The sequence below is a fragment of the Electrona antarctica genome, assembly GCF_951216825.1.
Source record: "Electrona antarctica genome assembly, chromosome: 14".
Lineage (NCBI taxonomy): Eukaryota > Metazoa > Chordata > Actinopteri > Myctophiformes > Myctophidae > Electrona > Electrona antarctica.
Genome location: NC_136795.1, coordinates 24,606,680 through 24,624,179, shown reverse-complemented (window position 1 = coordinate 24,624,179; position 17,500 = coordinate 24,606,680). Strand labels below are relative to the sequence as shown.

The 17,500-nt window shown below is 42.2% G+C and overlaps 2 protein-coding genes and 1 long non-coding RNA gene across 3 annotated transcripts in view; 2 read left to right on the top strand and 1 right to left on the bottom strand.

Annotated features, from left to right (window-relative positions):
* Positions 1-1,103, top strand: part of LOC306936231 (thioredoxin reductase 1, cytoplasmic-like) — a gene marked incomplete at both ends in the record, with an annotated part of 1,833 nt that extends 730 nt beyond the window's left edge. The window contains one exon of the mRNA XM_079519723.1: positions 1-1,103. This exon is cut by the window's left edge and continues 730 nt beyond it. Coding sequence (XP_079375849.1) covers positions 1-1,103 — 1,103 coding nt within the window.
* LOC306936158 (syntaxin-binding protein 4) overlaps positions 1-17,500 on the top strand; it is a gene marked incomplete at its 5' end in the record, with an annotated part of 182,299 nt that overhangs the window by 38,576 nt on the left and 126,223 nt on the right. The gene's annotated exons all lie outside the window — the stretch shown is intronic.
* LOC306936160 lies at positions 5,868-7,979 on the bottom strand. The gene is made up of 3 exons (XR_013791473.1): positions 7,914-7,979; positions 7,590-7,682; positions 5,868-6,121 (listed from the first exon to the last, which is right to left on the bottom strand). It is a non-coding gene; the product is annotated as an uncharacterized lncRNA (long non-coding RNA).

Here is a 17,500-nt window from a genome sequence, read left to right as displayed (position 1 = left end):
AGATCAAGGCGGTGAAAATAAGCAAGCAGGGCAAGGTCAGCAAGGAAACCTTCCATACGGCAGCCACGTTTGTCCTGGCCACGGGCCAGAGGCCCCGCTACCTGGGCATCCCCGGAGACAAGGAGCACTGCATCACCAGCGACGACCTGTTCTGGCTGCCCCACTGCCCTGGGAAGACGCTGGTGATCGGGGCCTCCTACGTGGCATTGGAGTGCGCCGGCTTCCTGGCCGGCATCGGCCTGGACGTGACCGTCATGGTGAGATCCGTCCTCCTCAGAGGCTTCGACCAGGACGTGGCAGAGCGCGTCGGTCGGCACATGGAGGAGCACGGCGTCCGGTTCCTCCGCAGGCACGTTCCTGTGAAGGTGGAGGAGTTGGAGGCAGGCGCGCCTGGCAGGCTGAGAGTAACGGCCCGCTCCACGGAGAGCGACGCGGTCGTCGAGGGGGAATACAACACTGTGTTGATAGCGGTTGGCCGAGACGCCTGCACGGACAAGATGGGCCTGGAGGCGGCGGGGGTCGAGGTCAATCCCGAGAACGGGAAGATCTCGGTGAGCGACGAGGAGCGGACCAACGTGCCCCACATCTACGCCCTCGGGGACATCCTGGAGGGCAAGTGGGAGCTGACGCCCGTGGCCATCCAGGCCGGCAAGCTGTTGGCGCGGCGCCTGTACGCCGGCTCGGCGCCTAAGTGCGACTACGTCAACGTGCCCACCACGGTGTTCACCCCTCTGGAGTACGGCTCCTGCGGCCTCTCTGAGGAAAGGGCCACGGAACTGTACGGCCAGGACAACATTGAGGTGTTCCACAAGCTGTTCTCGCCCCTGGAGTTCACGGTGCCCAACAGGGACAAGAACAAGTGCTACTCCAAGGTCATCTGCAACAAGCTGGACGAATATCGCGTGATCGGTTTCCACTACTTGGGTCCGAATGCCGGCGAGGTGACGCAGGGCTTCGGTGTGGCCATGAAGTGTGGCCTGACCAAAGCTCAGCTGGACGGCACCATCGGTATCCACCCCACCTGTGCAGAGGAATTCACCACCCTGGAGACCACCAAGAGCTCTGGGGAAGACATCGCCGTCAGGCCCCCAAAAGGCTGCTGAGGGTAAACCCTGCTCGTTTGGCTGAGGGCCGTTCTCACCTTTATATGTTTGCATCATTTCCAGTTTCAGTTAAATTAGCATTGTAGACTCGGGTTCCAGAGATTGAACAAATGGTATCAAGTGGGGGTCCGTGTCCTGATGCAAATAAAACCGGGGGTCCTTGCAACTGAACACGATTGAGAATCACAGAGCTAGGAGGAGACTGGAGACAGGAAGTGGATGTTTGTATTTAGTGAGTGAGGACGGCCTGCTAAACGGCGGGGTTACTCTGCCAGACGGTCTGGACAGCTCCTGTGTGTGTGTGTGTGTGTGTGTGTGTGTGTGTGTGTGTGTGTGTGTGTGTGTGTTCTACTGGGAGCAGAGTGTTTGTACACTCTGCTTTATGACGTCCCCGTCCCTAAACCCCAAATACTGAGGGGAGGGCGAGGACTGATGTATACCCTTGTAGAGGCACGGGAGGTTGTCCTTTTTTTAGAGGAACATATGTTTTCAATACATAAACAAAGCAGAAACTAATGAATGCATTATGAATACATGAATTAATGAATGAACAAATTAACAAATGAATGAATTGATGAATAAACAAACAAACAAACAAATAGAAAACTATCCAGAAATAAAAAACTATTAAAAAGAAATCTAAAGAATTTCATGAATAAATAAAAAATCACACCTGTGTGAACTGAGTGGTGTAAGGCCTGTCTGACGTAATGAAATCATGTCTGACGTAATGAAATCACACCCGGGTGAACAGGGTGAACATAGCAACCATGCTCATTTTTTCTGCACACATGTCTGACGTAATGAAATCACACCCGGGTGAACAGGGTGAACATAGCAACCATGCTCATTTTTTCTGCACAACAAAGCCAGTTGTAGGAGTGGTTTACACCACTCAAAAAAAATCTGAGGGGGAAAAATAACTTTAAGAAATAGTAAACAAATAGCAGATCTATAGGGCTAGGCTGTGTCACATCACAATGTGTTGTGCTTGCAGTTTATTTTCACTTCATGGCTAAACAACTAGATAATAAAAATAAATGTTCCAATGTATTTGTGTCTGCCACTGTATATCTTAATCCCCAACCCCATCCAGACACACAAAAGAAAACACAAGACTGACAGATGTAAATAAAATAATATATAGGAAAACAAAACATCAAAAAGCTATAAGTAAATATAATTCGGAGGAATGTATAACAAAAGCATCGTTGCTGTCGGGTGAGTTTTAGGCATAATGAGGTTTCCCCCTGACAGAAGATATCCGAGGGGACCGCCTCAGAAAGTATGACTCAGGATCCAGAAGTATTTACATATCATCGCTGCCTTGAAGAAACCTTGAATCTCCATATGTTTTATGTTGTTGCATAATGAATGCTCTACAGTAGGGCATTCACTGCATTCATCTCTGGAGTAGAGCCTCTATTCCATAGCACTTCTGCTATTTTTGCTGAAAGTTCACCTCAGAATAGGGATGCTGGGTTCAAGAGGTTAATGAAAAAAGAAGCAGATTATAAGATTGCTTTCTCAGTTTTTCTGCTCAACTTTCTCTCTCTCTCTCTCTCTCTCTCTCTCTCTCTCTCTCTCTCTCTCTCTCTCTCTCTCTCTCTCTCTCTCTCTCTCTCTCTCTCTCTCTCTCTCTCTCTCTCTCTCTCTCTCTCTCTCTCTCTCTCTCTCTCTCTCCTCTCTCTCTCTCTCTCTCTCTCTCTCTCTCTCTCTCTCTCTCTCTCTCTCTCTCTCTCTCTCTCTCTCTCTCTCTCTCTCTCTCTCTCTCTCTCTCTCTCTCTCTCTCTCTCTCTCTCTCTGCCGTTGACCTGAACTTCACTCCCCCGTCAGTTTCCATTCTGTGGATTGCTAACAATGGAAGAAATGGAATTAGGGGGTGAAAAGTTATATTTAAAATCCCAGGGAAAGGCAAGGCTGGCTGAAGTGAAGGGAAAGGAAGTGAAGTGAAGTGACGTTCTGTCAGTCTGTCCTGTGTCTGTCCGCGTTCAGTAGCAGGGACTTCAGGGACATCAGCTCCATCTGTCTCTGACACGCCAAACTGGCAGAACTGTAAACCACCTCAATTCTCTCTTCTAGAGCTAAGTGGTGGAAGAAGGAGTCAGGCTTCTATTTTAATTTCCTTCAGTAAAAGTAGCATTGCTACAAATGTAAAAATCACACCTGTGTGAAGTGAGGGGCGCTAATATATTAATGTCTAACTCATGTTGATATGATGATGTAATGGTGATGTAAAACAACAAACGCACTGATAAAAATATGCCACCCTATTTATTTAAAAGAATCAATGAATTTAATTGAGTCAAAAAGGTACTTTTATTAAACAAGACTAGTTCTTGTATAAAATACGCAATCCAGTCAATTCAATAGTCTACATTTTCCAGTAAAATCTACAAGATATGTCCAGTACAATCGACAAGATATGTCCAGTAAAATCTACAAGATATGTCCAGTAAAATTTACTGGATAGACAAGATATGTCCAGTAAAATCTACAAGATATGTCCAGTAAAATCTACAAGATATGTCCAGTAAAATCTACAAGATATGTCCAGTAAAATCTACTGGATCTACAAGATATGTCCAGTAAGATTTACTGGACATATCTTGTAGATTTTACTGGACATATCTTGTAGATTTTACTGGACATAGGATGTATCTTGTAGATTTTACTGGACATATCTTGTAGATTTTACTGGAAAATGTAGACTATTTAATTGAATGGATTACGTATTTTATACAAGAACTAGTCTTGTTTAATAAAAGTACGTTTTTGACTCAATTAAATTCATTGATTTTTTTAAATAAACTGGGGTGGAATTTTTATATATATAAAAATGCCACCCCATTTATTAAAAAAAAAGATCAATGAGTATTTTCAGTTTGTAATCAGAAGTTATACAACTTCTGATTACAAACTGAAAATACTCAAACAAATGTTTGTATTGTCCTATGACCACCATGTTCTTTTCTGTACAACTTCTGATTATAAACTGAAAATACTCAAACATAAATGTTTGTCTTGTCCTATGAACACCACCAGCAAGAGTCAAATGGCATCAGGTATAAAAAAAACAATTTATTGTTTTATTCCTCAAATTGGAACATAAGGTTATACAGTTTCTTTTAAAACAAAATTATATCAGTGCATAAAAACAAAGTAAATGCAGCCACAATATGATAGCTTTGTGGAACCATTGGACCCACAGTGTTCTCTATGGCCCTGTGGGCAGTGGAACCATTGGACCCACAGTGTACTGTGGTTCTCTATGGCCCTGTGGGCAGTGGAACCCATTGGACCCAGTGTACTGTGGTTCTCTATGGCCCTGTGGGCAGTGGAACCCATTGGACCCACAGTGTACTGTGGTTCTCTATGGCCCTGTGGGCAGTGGAACCATTGGACCCACAGTGTACTGTGGTTCTATGGCCCTGTGGGCAGTGGAACCCATTGGACCCACAGTGTACTGTGGTTCTCTATGGCCCTGTGGGCAGTGGAACCATTGGACCCACAGTGTACTGTGGTTCTCTATGGCCCTGTGGGCAGTGGACCCATAGTGTACTGTGGTTCTCTATGGTTATAAACTGAAAATACTCAAACATAAATGTTTGTCTTGTCCTATGAACACCACCAGCAAGAGTCAAATGGCATCAGGTATAAAAAAAAAAACAATTTATTGTTTTATTCCTCAAATTGGAACATAAGGTTATACAGTTTCTTTTAAAACAAAATTATATCAGTGCATAAAAACAAAGTAAATGCAGCCACAATATGATAGCTTCGTGGGCAGTGGAACCATTGGACCCACAGTGTTCTCTATGGCCCTGTGGGCAGTGGAACCCATTGGACCCACAGTGTACTGTGGTTCTCTATGGCCCTGTGGGCAGTGGAACCATTGGACCCACAGTGTACTGTGGTTCTCTATGGCCCTGTGGGCAGTGGACCCATTGGACCCACAGTGTACTGTGGTTCTCTATGGCCCTGTTGGCAGTGGACCCACAGTGTACTGTGGTTCTCTATGGCCCTGTGGGCAGTGGACCCATTGGACCCACAGTGTACTGTGGTTCTCTATGGCCCTGTTGGCAGTGGACCCACAGTGTACTGTGGTTCTCTATGGCCCTGTGGGCAGTGGACCCATTGGACCCACAGTGTACTGTGGTTCTCTATGGCTCTGTGGGCAGTGCACGGAACCCATTGGACCCACAGTGTACTGTGGTTCTCTATGGCTCTGTGGGCAGTGGAACCACAGTGTACTGTGGTTCTCTATGGCTGTGGGCAGTGGAACCCACAGAGTTTGGCTTTTCTTAACAAAATTATCAGTGCATAACAAAAACACAAAGAAACATAATTGTATTTGTTCAAATATAGAGTCCATTAACACATCTATCAGAGGTAATGATTAGGCCATGACCTTTAGAACATACTTAACATACGTAAATAATTTGTATTAGTACCCTGAGGGCTATAGCCTCATTGAAAACGTTAGGCCATAATGGTATCCCTGATGTTGCAAATACTTGCACCTACCTGATGGGCCTGATGGGCCTGATGTATGCATTGGACCTTCCCTACCCAAGCCTTTGAAGTACACTTTTGAGGCGTTTCAGAAAATATTTCTTAAGCTGGACGCAAGCACCAAAATGTCTCCCAAAGTATTTGGTTTGAATTCAAGTTTAAAGTACTAATCTTTTCATGGAGGCCAACCCTCAGGGCTACTTCTAAAAACAATTAAAAGTATGTTCTAAAAGTCATTGGCCAAATGTTTGTGGATGATAGCCCTCATGACTGTCTAAAAAACATTTGTTTGTGTTCTAAAGGTCATTATGGCCTAGGGTGCAGTACTTAGTTCAGACTAGTCATTGGTCAGACAAACGACAACCTAGGACTAATGCCCCGTCGGAATTACTTGCGGATCCCCTGGCCGTTCTGTCGAGACCACCACCTCTGCTGTACTCGAAGATGCTCAGGACACTAGAAGAGATGGCCTCTTGGACAGCTGCATCATCGTCATCAAATACCTGGGGAAAACAGAGACAGTGAGAATATGCTAACAAAAAGGTGCATTTGTCTTTGCTCTCTCTCTGCAGTCTACACAGCAGTTTGTAGCAAGTGTGGTCTGGGCTAATAGAAGCCCAGTTTTGCTTTGACAGCAGCTGTAATCTCATTTGTATTGTTGTGTCCAGTGTCTCACACCTTCCTCCAACATTAATACTATGGTGAGTATACCAGTTACTAGTAGTTGTGGCACTGTGGGCAGGTGCCAAGTCTCGCTAGAAAAGCAAATCAGCATCTCCATAAAGCTTGTCAACAACACATCTCATGGTAGATGGCTGTATTTACTCTGGACTTGATAAAACACAGTGGACCGACACCAGCAGATGATATGGCATCCAAAATCATCACTGACAGTGAAAACCTCACAATCTACCAGGACATTTTAGAACATGTGCCAAAACTACTAGTATTTGGTATAGCCTGCTGACCATATTACTTAACTGACCAGCCAACTGACCATCCATTGATCCCACCAAGCCATCAGATAGGCTCTATAGAGGGTATGCACATGCATAAAGTAAATGGCAGATTGAGTGGCAAAGTGAGTGATGAAGTGAATTTAAAGTCGTTTAAAGTAATTTAATGCAATCAAATAGGACTTTTGTTTGGATGTATGTGTCAAGGCCAGAAAGTAGTTTTGTGCCACTCAGTAGGCATTCCCGCATAACTCCCGGGTATGATGATGTCACACGGATACCCTATATTGTAGATGGCAAAATCCTGTCTCATATAGAGCACCGAAGTCCTGACGTCACTGTCAGTAGAGGGCGTCAGTCCACAGGTTCATGTACTTTTTATTTGCATCACCCCAGCCTTTTCACTCATATGGATATGAAGCATCGACTGAAGGTGGAAATGTACAAATATACCCAAAGAGTAACAAAACGAGTCAAACAACCCAGAGACTACATTTCTGGGTAGGCGGGTGGCTGCATCTGCCCGTCGCACAACAGAAACTGAATGTCAATTACGTTTATTTTTATTTTATTGATATTTAATGTTTCGTGGTTAGTACGAGTCGAGTCACCACCAGCTGAGCTTACGTCAACGAGGAATCTCAGGAATGCAATGTGTTGACAGCTGGGCGTGACGTAGCCTATATTAGTAGCGACATTGCCTTCATATGTAGTTTCAAGGCTTTTGCGGCCACATTAATTCCATTTTCTCCAGAAACTGGCTGTATCAAATATGGACATCATTAACGACGCACAGCCACTCCGCTGACAGAAAGGCCGGGGTGGTCGGTTTATTTTTCAAACACAGTTCTTATATGAAGAGACCTAAAATAGCCCTATGGAGATTTCAATGAAAATAAAAAAAATACATGAACCTGTGTGTTGGTGCCCTCTACGGAAAGTGACGTCAGACTTCGGTGCTCTATAGGCTAGGTCTTTTAGCAAGAAGTTTAGAACAGAGGTAGATTTTCTTTACCTTGTAATCCTTGATCAACTCCTCCGTCTTTTCCCCAAGGAAGACAATGAGGACTCTGGTGACAGCTTCTCTACAGGACTCAATGCTGTGGTCCTACAAACACATGAAATTACATTGTACAGTACAGACATCAGAATGCAGAAGTGCATCAAACTAACCACTACACTATTGCAAGTCTACTTTCCATAAATTCCAATGAGAAGGAATACTTCAAACATATTTGGAGTCAAGCAAAAACAAATGAGCTTGTAGATTGGCTATTTTTGGGGTTGAAGGAAGCTCAAAAGAAAATGAGAACATTGCGTGTTATGTGAAGGTCTTTACCTGTGCGACAGCTGCAACTTGCTTCTGTGGCTTGGTGCAGGTGACCACTCCAGGCTTCAGTGGACGACAGCTGGCTGGGTGGGTGGGTCGGTCGGTCAGCCTGAAATCACAGTAAAAACAGTTAGTGAAACCTCATGACTACTGCGTGCGTGCGTGTGCGAACTAGCAGTTTTAACTGGAATGTGTGCGATTGACTCTCTACTATACTTTATTTTAAAAATCTGTTTGGAAAATACCTGATCTACAAGCTTGTACTGTACATTGGCTATTTTAGCCAATCTAGGACCAGAGTTCAAAAGAATATGATAACATTGTGTGTTTTGTGAAGGTCATACCTGTGTGACTTGGTGATGGTGACCACTCCAGTCCAGGCTGCAGTGGACTCCACTCCAGTCAGCTAGCTGGGTGGGTGGGTCGGTCGGTCAGCCTGAAATCACAGTAAAAACAGTTAGTGAAAGCTCATGACTACAGCGTGCGTGCGTGAATGTGTGCGATTGACTCTATACTATACTTTATTTTAAATACATGTTTGGAAAATAGCTGATCTACAACCTTGTACTGAACATCTGCTGTATTGAAATAGCCAATGTGTAGGGTTAAATTGGTTAAACTGTGATTCTTCCTCCAATGCCAAGGAATACTTCCAAGCATAGAGGTCAGGCAAAACATTGAGCTTGTAGATGTTAGCCAATCTAGGACCAGAGTTCAAAAGAATACCTGTGTGACTGAACCACTCCAGTCCAGCTAGCTGCAGTGGATGTGTCAGCTGGCTGGCTGGCTGGCTGGGGTGGGTCGGTCGAGAAGCCGCCCTGAAATCACAGTAAAAACAGTTAGTGAAACCTCATGACTACAGCGTGCGTGAATGTGTGCGATTGACTCTATACTATACTTTATTTTAAATGTATGTTTGGAAAATAGCTGATCTACAACCTTGTACTGAACATCTGCTGTATTGAAATAGCCAATGTGTAGGGTTAAATTGGTTAAACTGTGATTCTTCCTCCAATGACAAGGAATACTTCCAAGAATAGAAGTCAGTCGAGAAGACTGACATCACAGTAAAACATAATTAAACAACTTATCAGACATCTGATAAAAACAGACTTTCAATGCATGAATCACAAGCAGGTACATAAATGTAGCCAATAAGCAGTAACATTATATTTGGGGCAGGTGTGCTTCACACACACACACACACACACACACACCTGCAAAATGTGGACCCTTTTTTCCCCTGACACCGACCAGTCTATAATGCAAGATCACCAATGTCTATGTCCAATGTCCTGGGCTATGCTTAGAAACCACCACGATATTAAACCACAATATATTTGCAAGTTAAACTGGTTATAATAACTGTGAGAATAACGTCTGTGACTGTGGGGAAATACAATAGGCTACACGTGTGCACAATTAATAAACAATGTCATAATATGTCCTTAAGTTAACATATTTGGATTTTAACAGAAAGACAACGCCATAAATCACACAAAGTGAGTGATAGACAGTCACTTGGCATAGTAGCACATAGCATGCTTTGATTGATTGATATTGATTGATTGAAATATGTATTAACAGTTTGCAGAATTACAGTACAATTCAAGCACAAACTCAATACAAAGGCTGTTAACTGTGAGTGGACGATCCAATTAAGCATTACACTTGTTTACAAGAGGGTCCACCATGTTCAATTCATCAAAAAATGCAAGGCAGCGATGCATGCATGCAAACATGTTTCTCCAGCTGAGATTTAGTGTCTCCATCTCTCTCTGGAAGAGGTTGGCCTCACTGAGGCACAACACAAACACTCTGACATGAAGCTTCAGCTGACACAAAACACGCTGTTTGTCCAAAACACACTAACTCCTCTCCCACCGACGTCATGTGTTCATTTATCTTCAGCCATACAGACTCCATTTGACACAAATCAATGTACACCACTGCTAGCTTGTTCCAAAACACACTCTCTCCACGTTTCTACTTCGCCACACTTGTCCTAATGCTAATGCAATTGACAGCTCAGCTCGCAAAACCACGGACACAGCGCTGTCCTGCTGGCCGTGACGAGTGTGTGTGTCGGGGACAGAGGCCGGGTACTCGCGTTGGCTACCCTCGGCCGTTCAATTTGAGGAGGTGTTGGCCATGGACGGTATAGATATACACTACAGTATGAGCACGTTCATCAAAAACACAACTAAACTATGAATAGGGCTTAAACATTTAATCATCCAAAGTCGGATTGTATTTTCACACGTAACGCGTCCATTAAAATGTCAATCCGCTGCATCGGTCATGCGGGAAGTTGGGAACTGTAATGTATGCGACTGTCCAAGGCTGCAGTCAAGATGAAACGCAGTTTCATGAAAGTTGTGAAACCAAATGAGTTGTTTCACAGCCCTCTTTCTAATTTAAACACCAAATACACAACGTGTTCAACATGCATTGGTATAAAAAACAACCAGCCACTGACGCGAAAATAAAACCGTCACACGTGTGTCTGCTTTTATGTGTGCTGTACAGCAGCAAACACTCCGTTTTTCACTACTCCAAACAAAACATAATGTAAACACTTGCTAAATTGAACCTTAATCAAATGCTCGGCTAATATTATTCTTACCTTAACCGTGGAAAAACAGTGAAGTGATGCAGGTGCGGTGAAGAAGTTTGTGAGCAGGTGCGCGGTGAAATGGCGTCTGACGTCAGGTCTTCTTGAAGGGGCAAAAGTTATTGAAGGGGCGTGTCCAGGTTTCCAAGCCATAATGCTGTATATTTTACTGAATTCTGACCATTTTGTGTGGGTACAGAACAACATTGGTTGGAATTAAGTAAATAAATCCATTTGAGAAATACATGCACACGTTCTTGTATTGTTAACAAGAGATGATTCTCAAAAAAAGTGACATATTATTGTACACAAAAAACTTAAATGTGTCTTGTTAATCATAACAGATTTAATCATGTTACATTTACTGTTCCTAATAACCATTTGCCCGTAAATTTTAATGCATTTTGACCATTGTGTGTGGGTACAGAACAATATTGGTTGGAATTAAGTTAATCAATCCATTGGATAAATAAATGCACACTTTCTTGTATTTTTAACAAGAGATGATAATCGAAATACTTGACATATTCTTGTAAACGAACATACTTAAATGTGGCTTGTTAATCATAACTGATTGAATCATGTTACATATACTGTTTGTCCGATGGACTTTTATCAGTGCGGTGCCAACACAAACATTAAATAAATAAAGAGACAATATGACGTAATGAGGGACAATATGATGTACATTTTCCCTTCATTGTCAATGGTGTTTTTAAAACAAACATTGAACTAAAAACAAACATTAAACCTGTATATAGGAGGGGCTAGCGCCCCTCAAAAAATAAAATAAAGCATACCTTCAACAGTAAAACTACTCATTATGAAGATTGTCCAGCTCACATGTCGCGATGTGACGGGTTTGGAGCTTTTGATAGTACCCTAGTATAAAACAGGGTACTGTTAAGTGGTTAATGCGTGTTTTGCGATAATAATAATCTAAATATGGAAAGTAACTATAGTAACTATAACATATAGTAACTGTAACTACAACTGTCAATAGGAGTAAGTACTGTACTCGGCCAGTAAATGTTGTTGTTGTTGTTGATATCTGTTGATGTCATCAATGCTGCCGAGGCTACGTAGGGCTCCGCTGGGTCACCACATGTCTTTTATTTTGCATCACACTGCAAGCATGTATATAGGCTATTTTCAGCAAACGTTTTCAGCAATTTTCACTCTACAATATAGAGTAAAACACCTCTGAGGTATACTTAGCTCAACAACATATGGGGTTTAAAGAGATATTTAACTTAAACTATATATTTCTTTTAAATGTTATTGTCTACTCAGGCTCATGTGAACACCCCAGACAGTTTTTACGTCAGAAAACAACACTGTCCGTGGATAGGATACTGAAATAACTTGATGTTTTAGAAAACAGAGCTATCCATGGTCCCGCGTGGCGTATAGTAACTAGTAACTAGTAACTAAATGAAGTGGAGAATAAATTACAGTATTTGGATCCAAGACTGTAGTGGAGTAGAAATAAAAGTATTTGAAATCGGGCATACTCAAGTACAAATACCTACAAATTGTACTTAAGTGCAGTAGCCTACTTAAGTAATTGTAATTGTTACTTTCCACCACTGCCATGTACTGTGCTGGGAACGGGAGCTCAGGACACCTGGCTATAAGGCCTCAGTGCTGGAACAATGCAGCATCATCACCCTTTATACTAACAATGGTGACAAATGTGATATTTTGACACATTGTTGTGAGCATATGTTAGATGTGAGACACTTTCCTACGAGGGAGTATAAAATAGGCCATTCATTTATGAAAAAAACAATTGAAAATATGATTTGAAGATGCAAGGTGTCTGTGTGACAGTTGTGAAGTTTCATGGCGTGTGTGTGTGTGTGTGTGTGTGTGTGTGTGCGTGCGTGCGTGCGTGCGTGCGTGCGTGCGTGCGTGCGTGCGTGCGTGCGTGCGTGCGTGCGTGCGTGCGTGCGTGCGTGCGTGCGTGCGTGCGTGCGTGCGTGCATGCGTTTATGATGAAACCCATTGCAGACAGAATGGCATAAAATCCTCAGTGTTCATTTATACTGTATACTATAATTTATTTAAAACCGAGAGAGCATATACTCTCACAGTTAAAGTCACATTAAAGGGATATTTCACTTTTTTATCATCTACTCAGGCTTATGTGAACACCCAGACAGTTTTTAAGTTGCTCGATTCAGTATTTAGATATTTGATATTCATGTTAGCTGTCCCGCCCCCTTGCCCCGCCCCTATACATACACACCCATTGTAACTTCAAACTCCTTTTTAACCATGATACATTTATCAAAAACACCCGTCCTTTTTTCTGGCGACTGATATTCTAATACCAAATACATGCTTTTTCATTTTCTGTTTTAATTTAATTAATTGTTTTAGATTTTTTTGTCTCCCCCTCATTATTTTCCAAAAATAATTATTGTTATTGTTATTATGAAAACAGTAAATGAAAAACGACGGCCCCCTCACATATTAGAAGGACAATATCAGTTATCAGAAAAAAGGACTGTGTTTTCGATTAATTTATATCATGGTTAAAATTAAGTTTGAAGTTACAATGGGTTTGTATAGGAAGGGGGCGGGGCAGCTAAAATGAATATCAAATATCTAAATACTGAATGAACAACTTAAAAAATGTCATAAACCTCAGTAGACGATAAAATGACGAGAAGCTTTTTTGAAAGTGAAATATCTTTAACTGCAGGGTTCTGCTAGAAAGACATTTATTAAACTCTAACAGAAGCTTTTTTTGTTATAATTGTAGTAGAGAAATTGCAGAGGTATAATCAGAACATGTGTTGTATTTTGATCAATCTGTTATTGTCTTGTGTGGGTGCAACTCCCCTTCTCCACCGATAGAGGGTGATCTTGTGACTGTAAAGTCACAAAAAACACTGCGTGTGTGCATGTATGCATTAATCTGTGTGTGGCTGCTGTCTGTGGCATGTGTGTGTGTGTGTGTGTGTGTGTGTGTGTGTGTGTGTGTGTGTGTGTGTGTGTGTGTGTGTGTGTGTGTGTGTGTGTGTGTGTGTGTGTGTGTGTGTGTGTGTGTGTATGTGTGTGTGTGTGTGTGTGTGTGTGTGTGTGTGTGTGTGTGTTTCTCAGGGAGTTGGATTTCTCACTTGCGACAGGATAATCCCATAATCTGATAATAACCCGCTGTGTGCAGATTTGGTGATTAAATTTCTCAGGCAAATGGTTGAAGATGTAAAAGAACAGGTGTGTGTGTGTGTGTGTGTGTGTGTGTGTGTGTGTGTGTGTGTGTGTGTGTGTGTGTGTGTGTGTGTGTGTGTGTGTGTGTGTGTGTGTGTGTGTGTGTGTGCGCGCGCGCGTGCATGCGTGCGTGCGTGCGTGCGTGCGTGCGTGTGTGTGTGTGTGTGTGCGTGTGTACGTGGCAGATATTACTGAATCTCAGCTTCTTTCTCATTGCCTCATGTTATGCCAGGCAGTATTAAATAATTCCCAGGAGGCAGGGGGAAAGCACGCTGTCAGCGTTCTGAAGCAGCGTCCAATCGCAGCAAAGAGCAGATGTGGGTTCAGGGGATTAACCAATCAGTCACATGCAGGATAAACAGGAAACTGATCACAAGTTCAATAGCTTAATCCCAGTGGTTCTCAAAGCAGGGTCCGGGGACCCCTGCAGGGTCCGGGGACCCCTGCAGGGTTTCTTGAGGGGGTTCCAGGGGGTCCCCATCACAATTACCTAACATGGAAATCATGGAATATAATAGATAAATGACATTGGCTATTTTCAGAAACTCAACGGCATTTCGAACATTCCTTTGAAACATTTTAACAGTACAAATCGTATGGGGGTCCCTGGCACATTTTGGCGCGGCCAAACCCATGAATTTGTGCCAGCGTCCATGGAATTAAATGATATGGAAATGACTTACCACTTAAACCCCATCAGCATCCTTATACGTTGAGAAAGATTTCGCAGCAAAATAGCAGATCGACAAGTTACAATAACATGAAACAGAAAATACACTAGTATAGAGCCCTGAGGGACTCCGCTCAACCATATGGGGTTTATGTTTTGAAAGGGAAGCCATTAGATGTACTGTAGTGTACACTGTATTGACATTTGACATTTGTCCATAAATATACATTGCACGTCAAAACCAGATTTGCAATGCTCTGAGATCCTCTCACTCTGATTACATTAACCTGTTAACATCACCGCCAATGACGTCTTTTGATGCATTTTTTTTCAAAGGCGCTCACCCCCAATGACGTCTTTCGACGTCTTTTGTTCTTTTATTGATTTAAGTTTTAAGTTTGATCGCACTCTTCACCATATGAATAGCTCTGGGTTGCTATAGGCAACCGGAAGTGAAGATTTGTTAGGACCTGAGGCCGATTCTAAAAATGTATTATAAATCAGTGGTTCTCAAACCTTTTTCATGTCAAGGACCCCTTAAATGATGTGAATTTGGCCACGCCTTTTCTCAAAATATGTTGTTCCAGGGAGCCATCAGAATCAAATATTTTAGTTAAATTACGAGCATACATTTTCACGATTTTACCATACAAACAAGCTCATAGTGTGGTATGAAGTGCCGCACTATGAGCTTGTAGCCTATATGTGGCTAAACAGAATAATTTTAATTAAATTAGATTTAATTGAAAAAGACCATAATCGGCAGTTACAGCTACACAAGATAATAGCAGTGAAATGTGTATGCAGTATCTTCCCTGGAACATCATATTCTACAGTCCCAATGGACATATAGAAAGGACTTCCCAGCATGCCTTGAGCCACACACAAACCCCTCCCCCTTCCCTCTAGTGTGGTGTAATGTGAGCTGGGAAGCCAGGCTACATGTTTATGGTGATTAATGTTGTTGCTTTATGTTGGTGTGGCCTTTATTTGTCATTGTCATATTAATAGATTTACACTTTGGCTATATATTTACACTTTGGCTATTAAAGAACATTTTAGAAGAAGAAAAAAAGCATAAATATTTGCTTCTCATGGGGGTCCCTGACACAACACGTTAACGGGCTAACCCTAACCGTATTTTGAGGTGGGGGTCCGGAGCCAAAATCATATAATTTCGGCGGTCCTTGACATGAGAAAGTAGGCCTATACATAGCCTACCTGAGGAAGGTCTACACGACTGACGTGTTATGTTACATTAAAAATGTCTCTTGGCAATGTGCGGGTATATCTTATCATATTTATTTAATATACTAATTTGTCCTTGTTGTGGTTGACTGAGAGTATCTTTTTTGTACTGACTGGCTTTGTGCAGCAATTCAGCAAACATGATAAAAACCGGGAAATGAGGAATGTCCAAAAGTTAAAGTTGAACTAAAAAAAGGTTAATTCTTTCCAGGGTTGAAAACATAAATCAAATAGACTTCAGCATAGTAACTTAGAGTAGAAGTCAGCAGCAACAAAAATGGACTTAAAAATCTGCAAACCTCCATTCATCTACACCTGGGCCTCTCTTGTTCAGGTACTTATGCTCTCCTCCCCTCCATGTCTGTAGAGGTGACTAAGCACACTGACAGGGACATTAGACATGGCACATATGAGACACACGGGGACTACAAATTTCATGTCCCCAAAGCATCCCCACTTCTGGTCCGTTAGAACGGTTTACTGCAGGCCAGCCCATAGAAGTCCATTGAAATTCAACTGTAGTTAGCCTACTTTTAATATGAAATGAACTGAAGACTATATTGATTTGAATAAAAATATGTTTCCAAATGTATGAAGTGTCTTTGTCAACATATATTGTTGTTTTCTCAATAGAGGATGTATTTCACATTTAATTTACCACTTGAATGAGTACGAGCGCGCCGACTTTGAAGAGTGGAATTCTCAATAATACATCCCGATCCCGACTGAATTTGTTATTCATGTCTATACTTTGAACATGTCACGGGCTTACTAATGTTCTACCTACCGCGGAGCTCCGACGGTGTGTTTTACCGTTGTCAACTTGTTGTATAATTAACTTGGCTGGTTGGTTGCATGGGAAAATAACCCAGCTAAATGGAGGAGTGATATATCCTGACATTTTCAACTACCCAGATGAGTATTAATAATTAGTCTTGCAAGATGCCGTTTAGATCATTTTCAACAAATACATACATGCATACATACATGCATATAAAACGAAATACAACAAATATATCTGGGTATTGAAAACCTCAAGGGATGCAACCGTGACGTATATACCGTGTGACTACTTTGACTTGAGATTTACAATGCAGCACTTTTCACAAACTGATGGAGTATAGTACATTGTGGGATGTATATTGAGATGGCAGGTATGTGACATTGAAAAGGACAAATCAAACATATGGGACACTTTATTGGAACACAAAAAAAAATCGCTACAGCCTCAGCAATGAACCAGTGAAATTAGAGTATTTTATGATGCCTCTCATAGGGATTGCATTGACAACAGCAGTACACCGTTGAAACGGACCAGAAGTGGGGCTGCTGTCTCATTTGGGGGCGTGGAATTTGTAGTCCCTGTGTGTCTCTATGTGGCCTATTGTACAGATCGGCTCCTACAATATTGATTATTAAACATTCTTACGGCCGGTGAGGATAATGTTTCAGCCCTGATTCTGGTCCGCCAGAGTGAAATACATTCACTTACTTTCTTAATAGGTAAAAGAAAAAGAAACAGTTAAAATATTTCATTTTCGTCATTATATTGATTGATTGATTGAAAATAACCCAACCAACCCCCCCCGCACCGGTTTTGTTTACAAGAGGAATCAGAGAGTTAATGGAGTGTATGTGTTAGACAATCAATGAGACACCTGTGTCTGCTGCCAGGTCCTCAGACATTGATGGATGTTGATGGATGACCCTGTGACCCTGCACTGTTGTCACTCACCACACTGTACAGGCTGACCCTGCCACGTGCTAACACACACACACATACACACACACACACACACACACACACTCACACACACACACACACACACATACACGCACACGCAC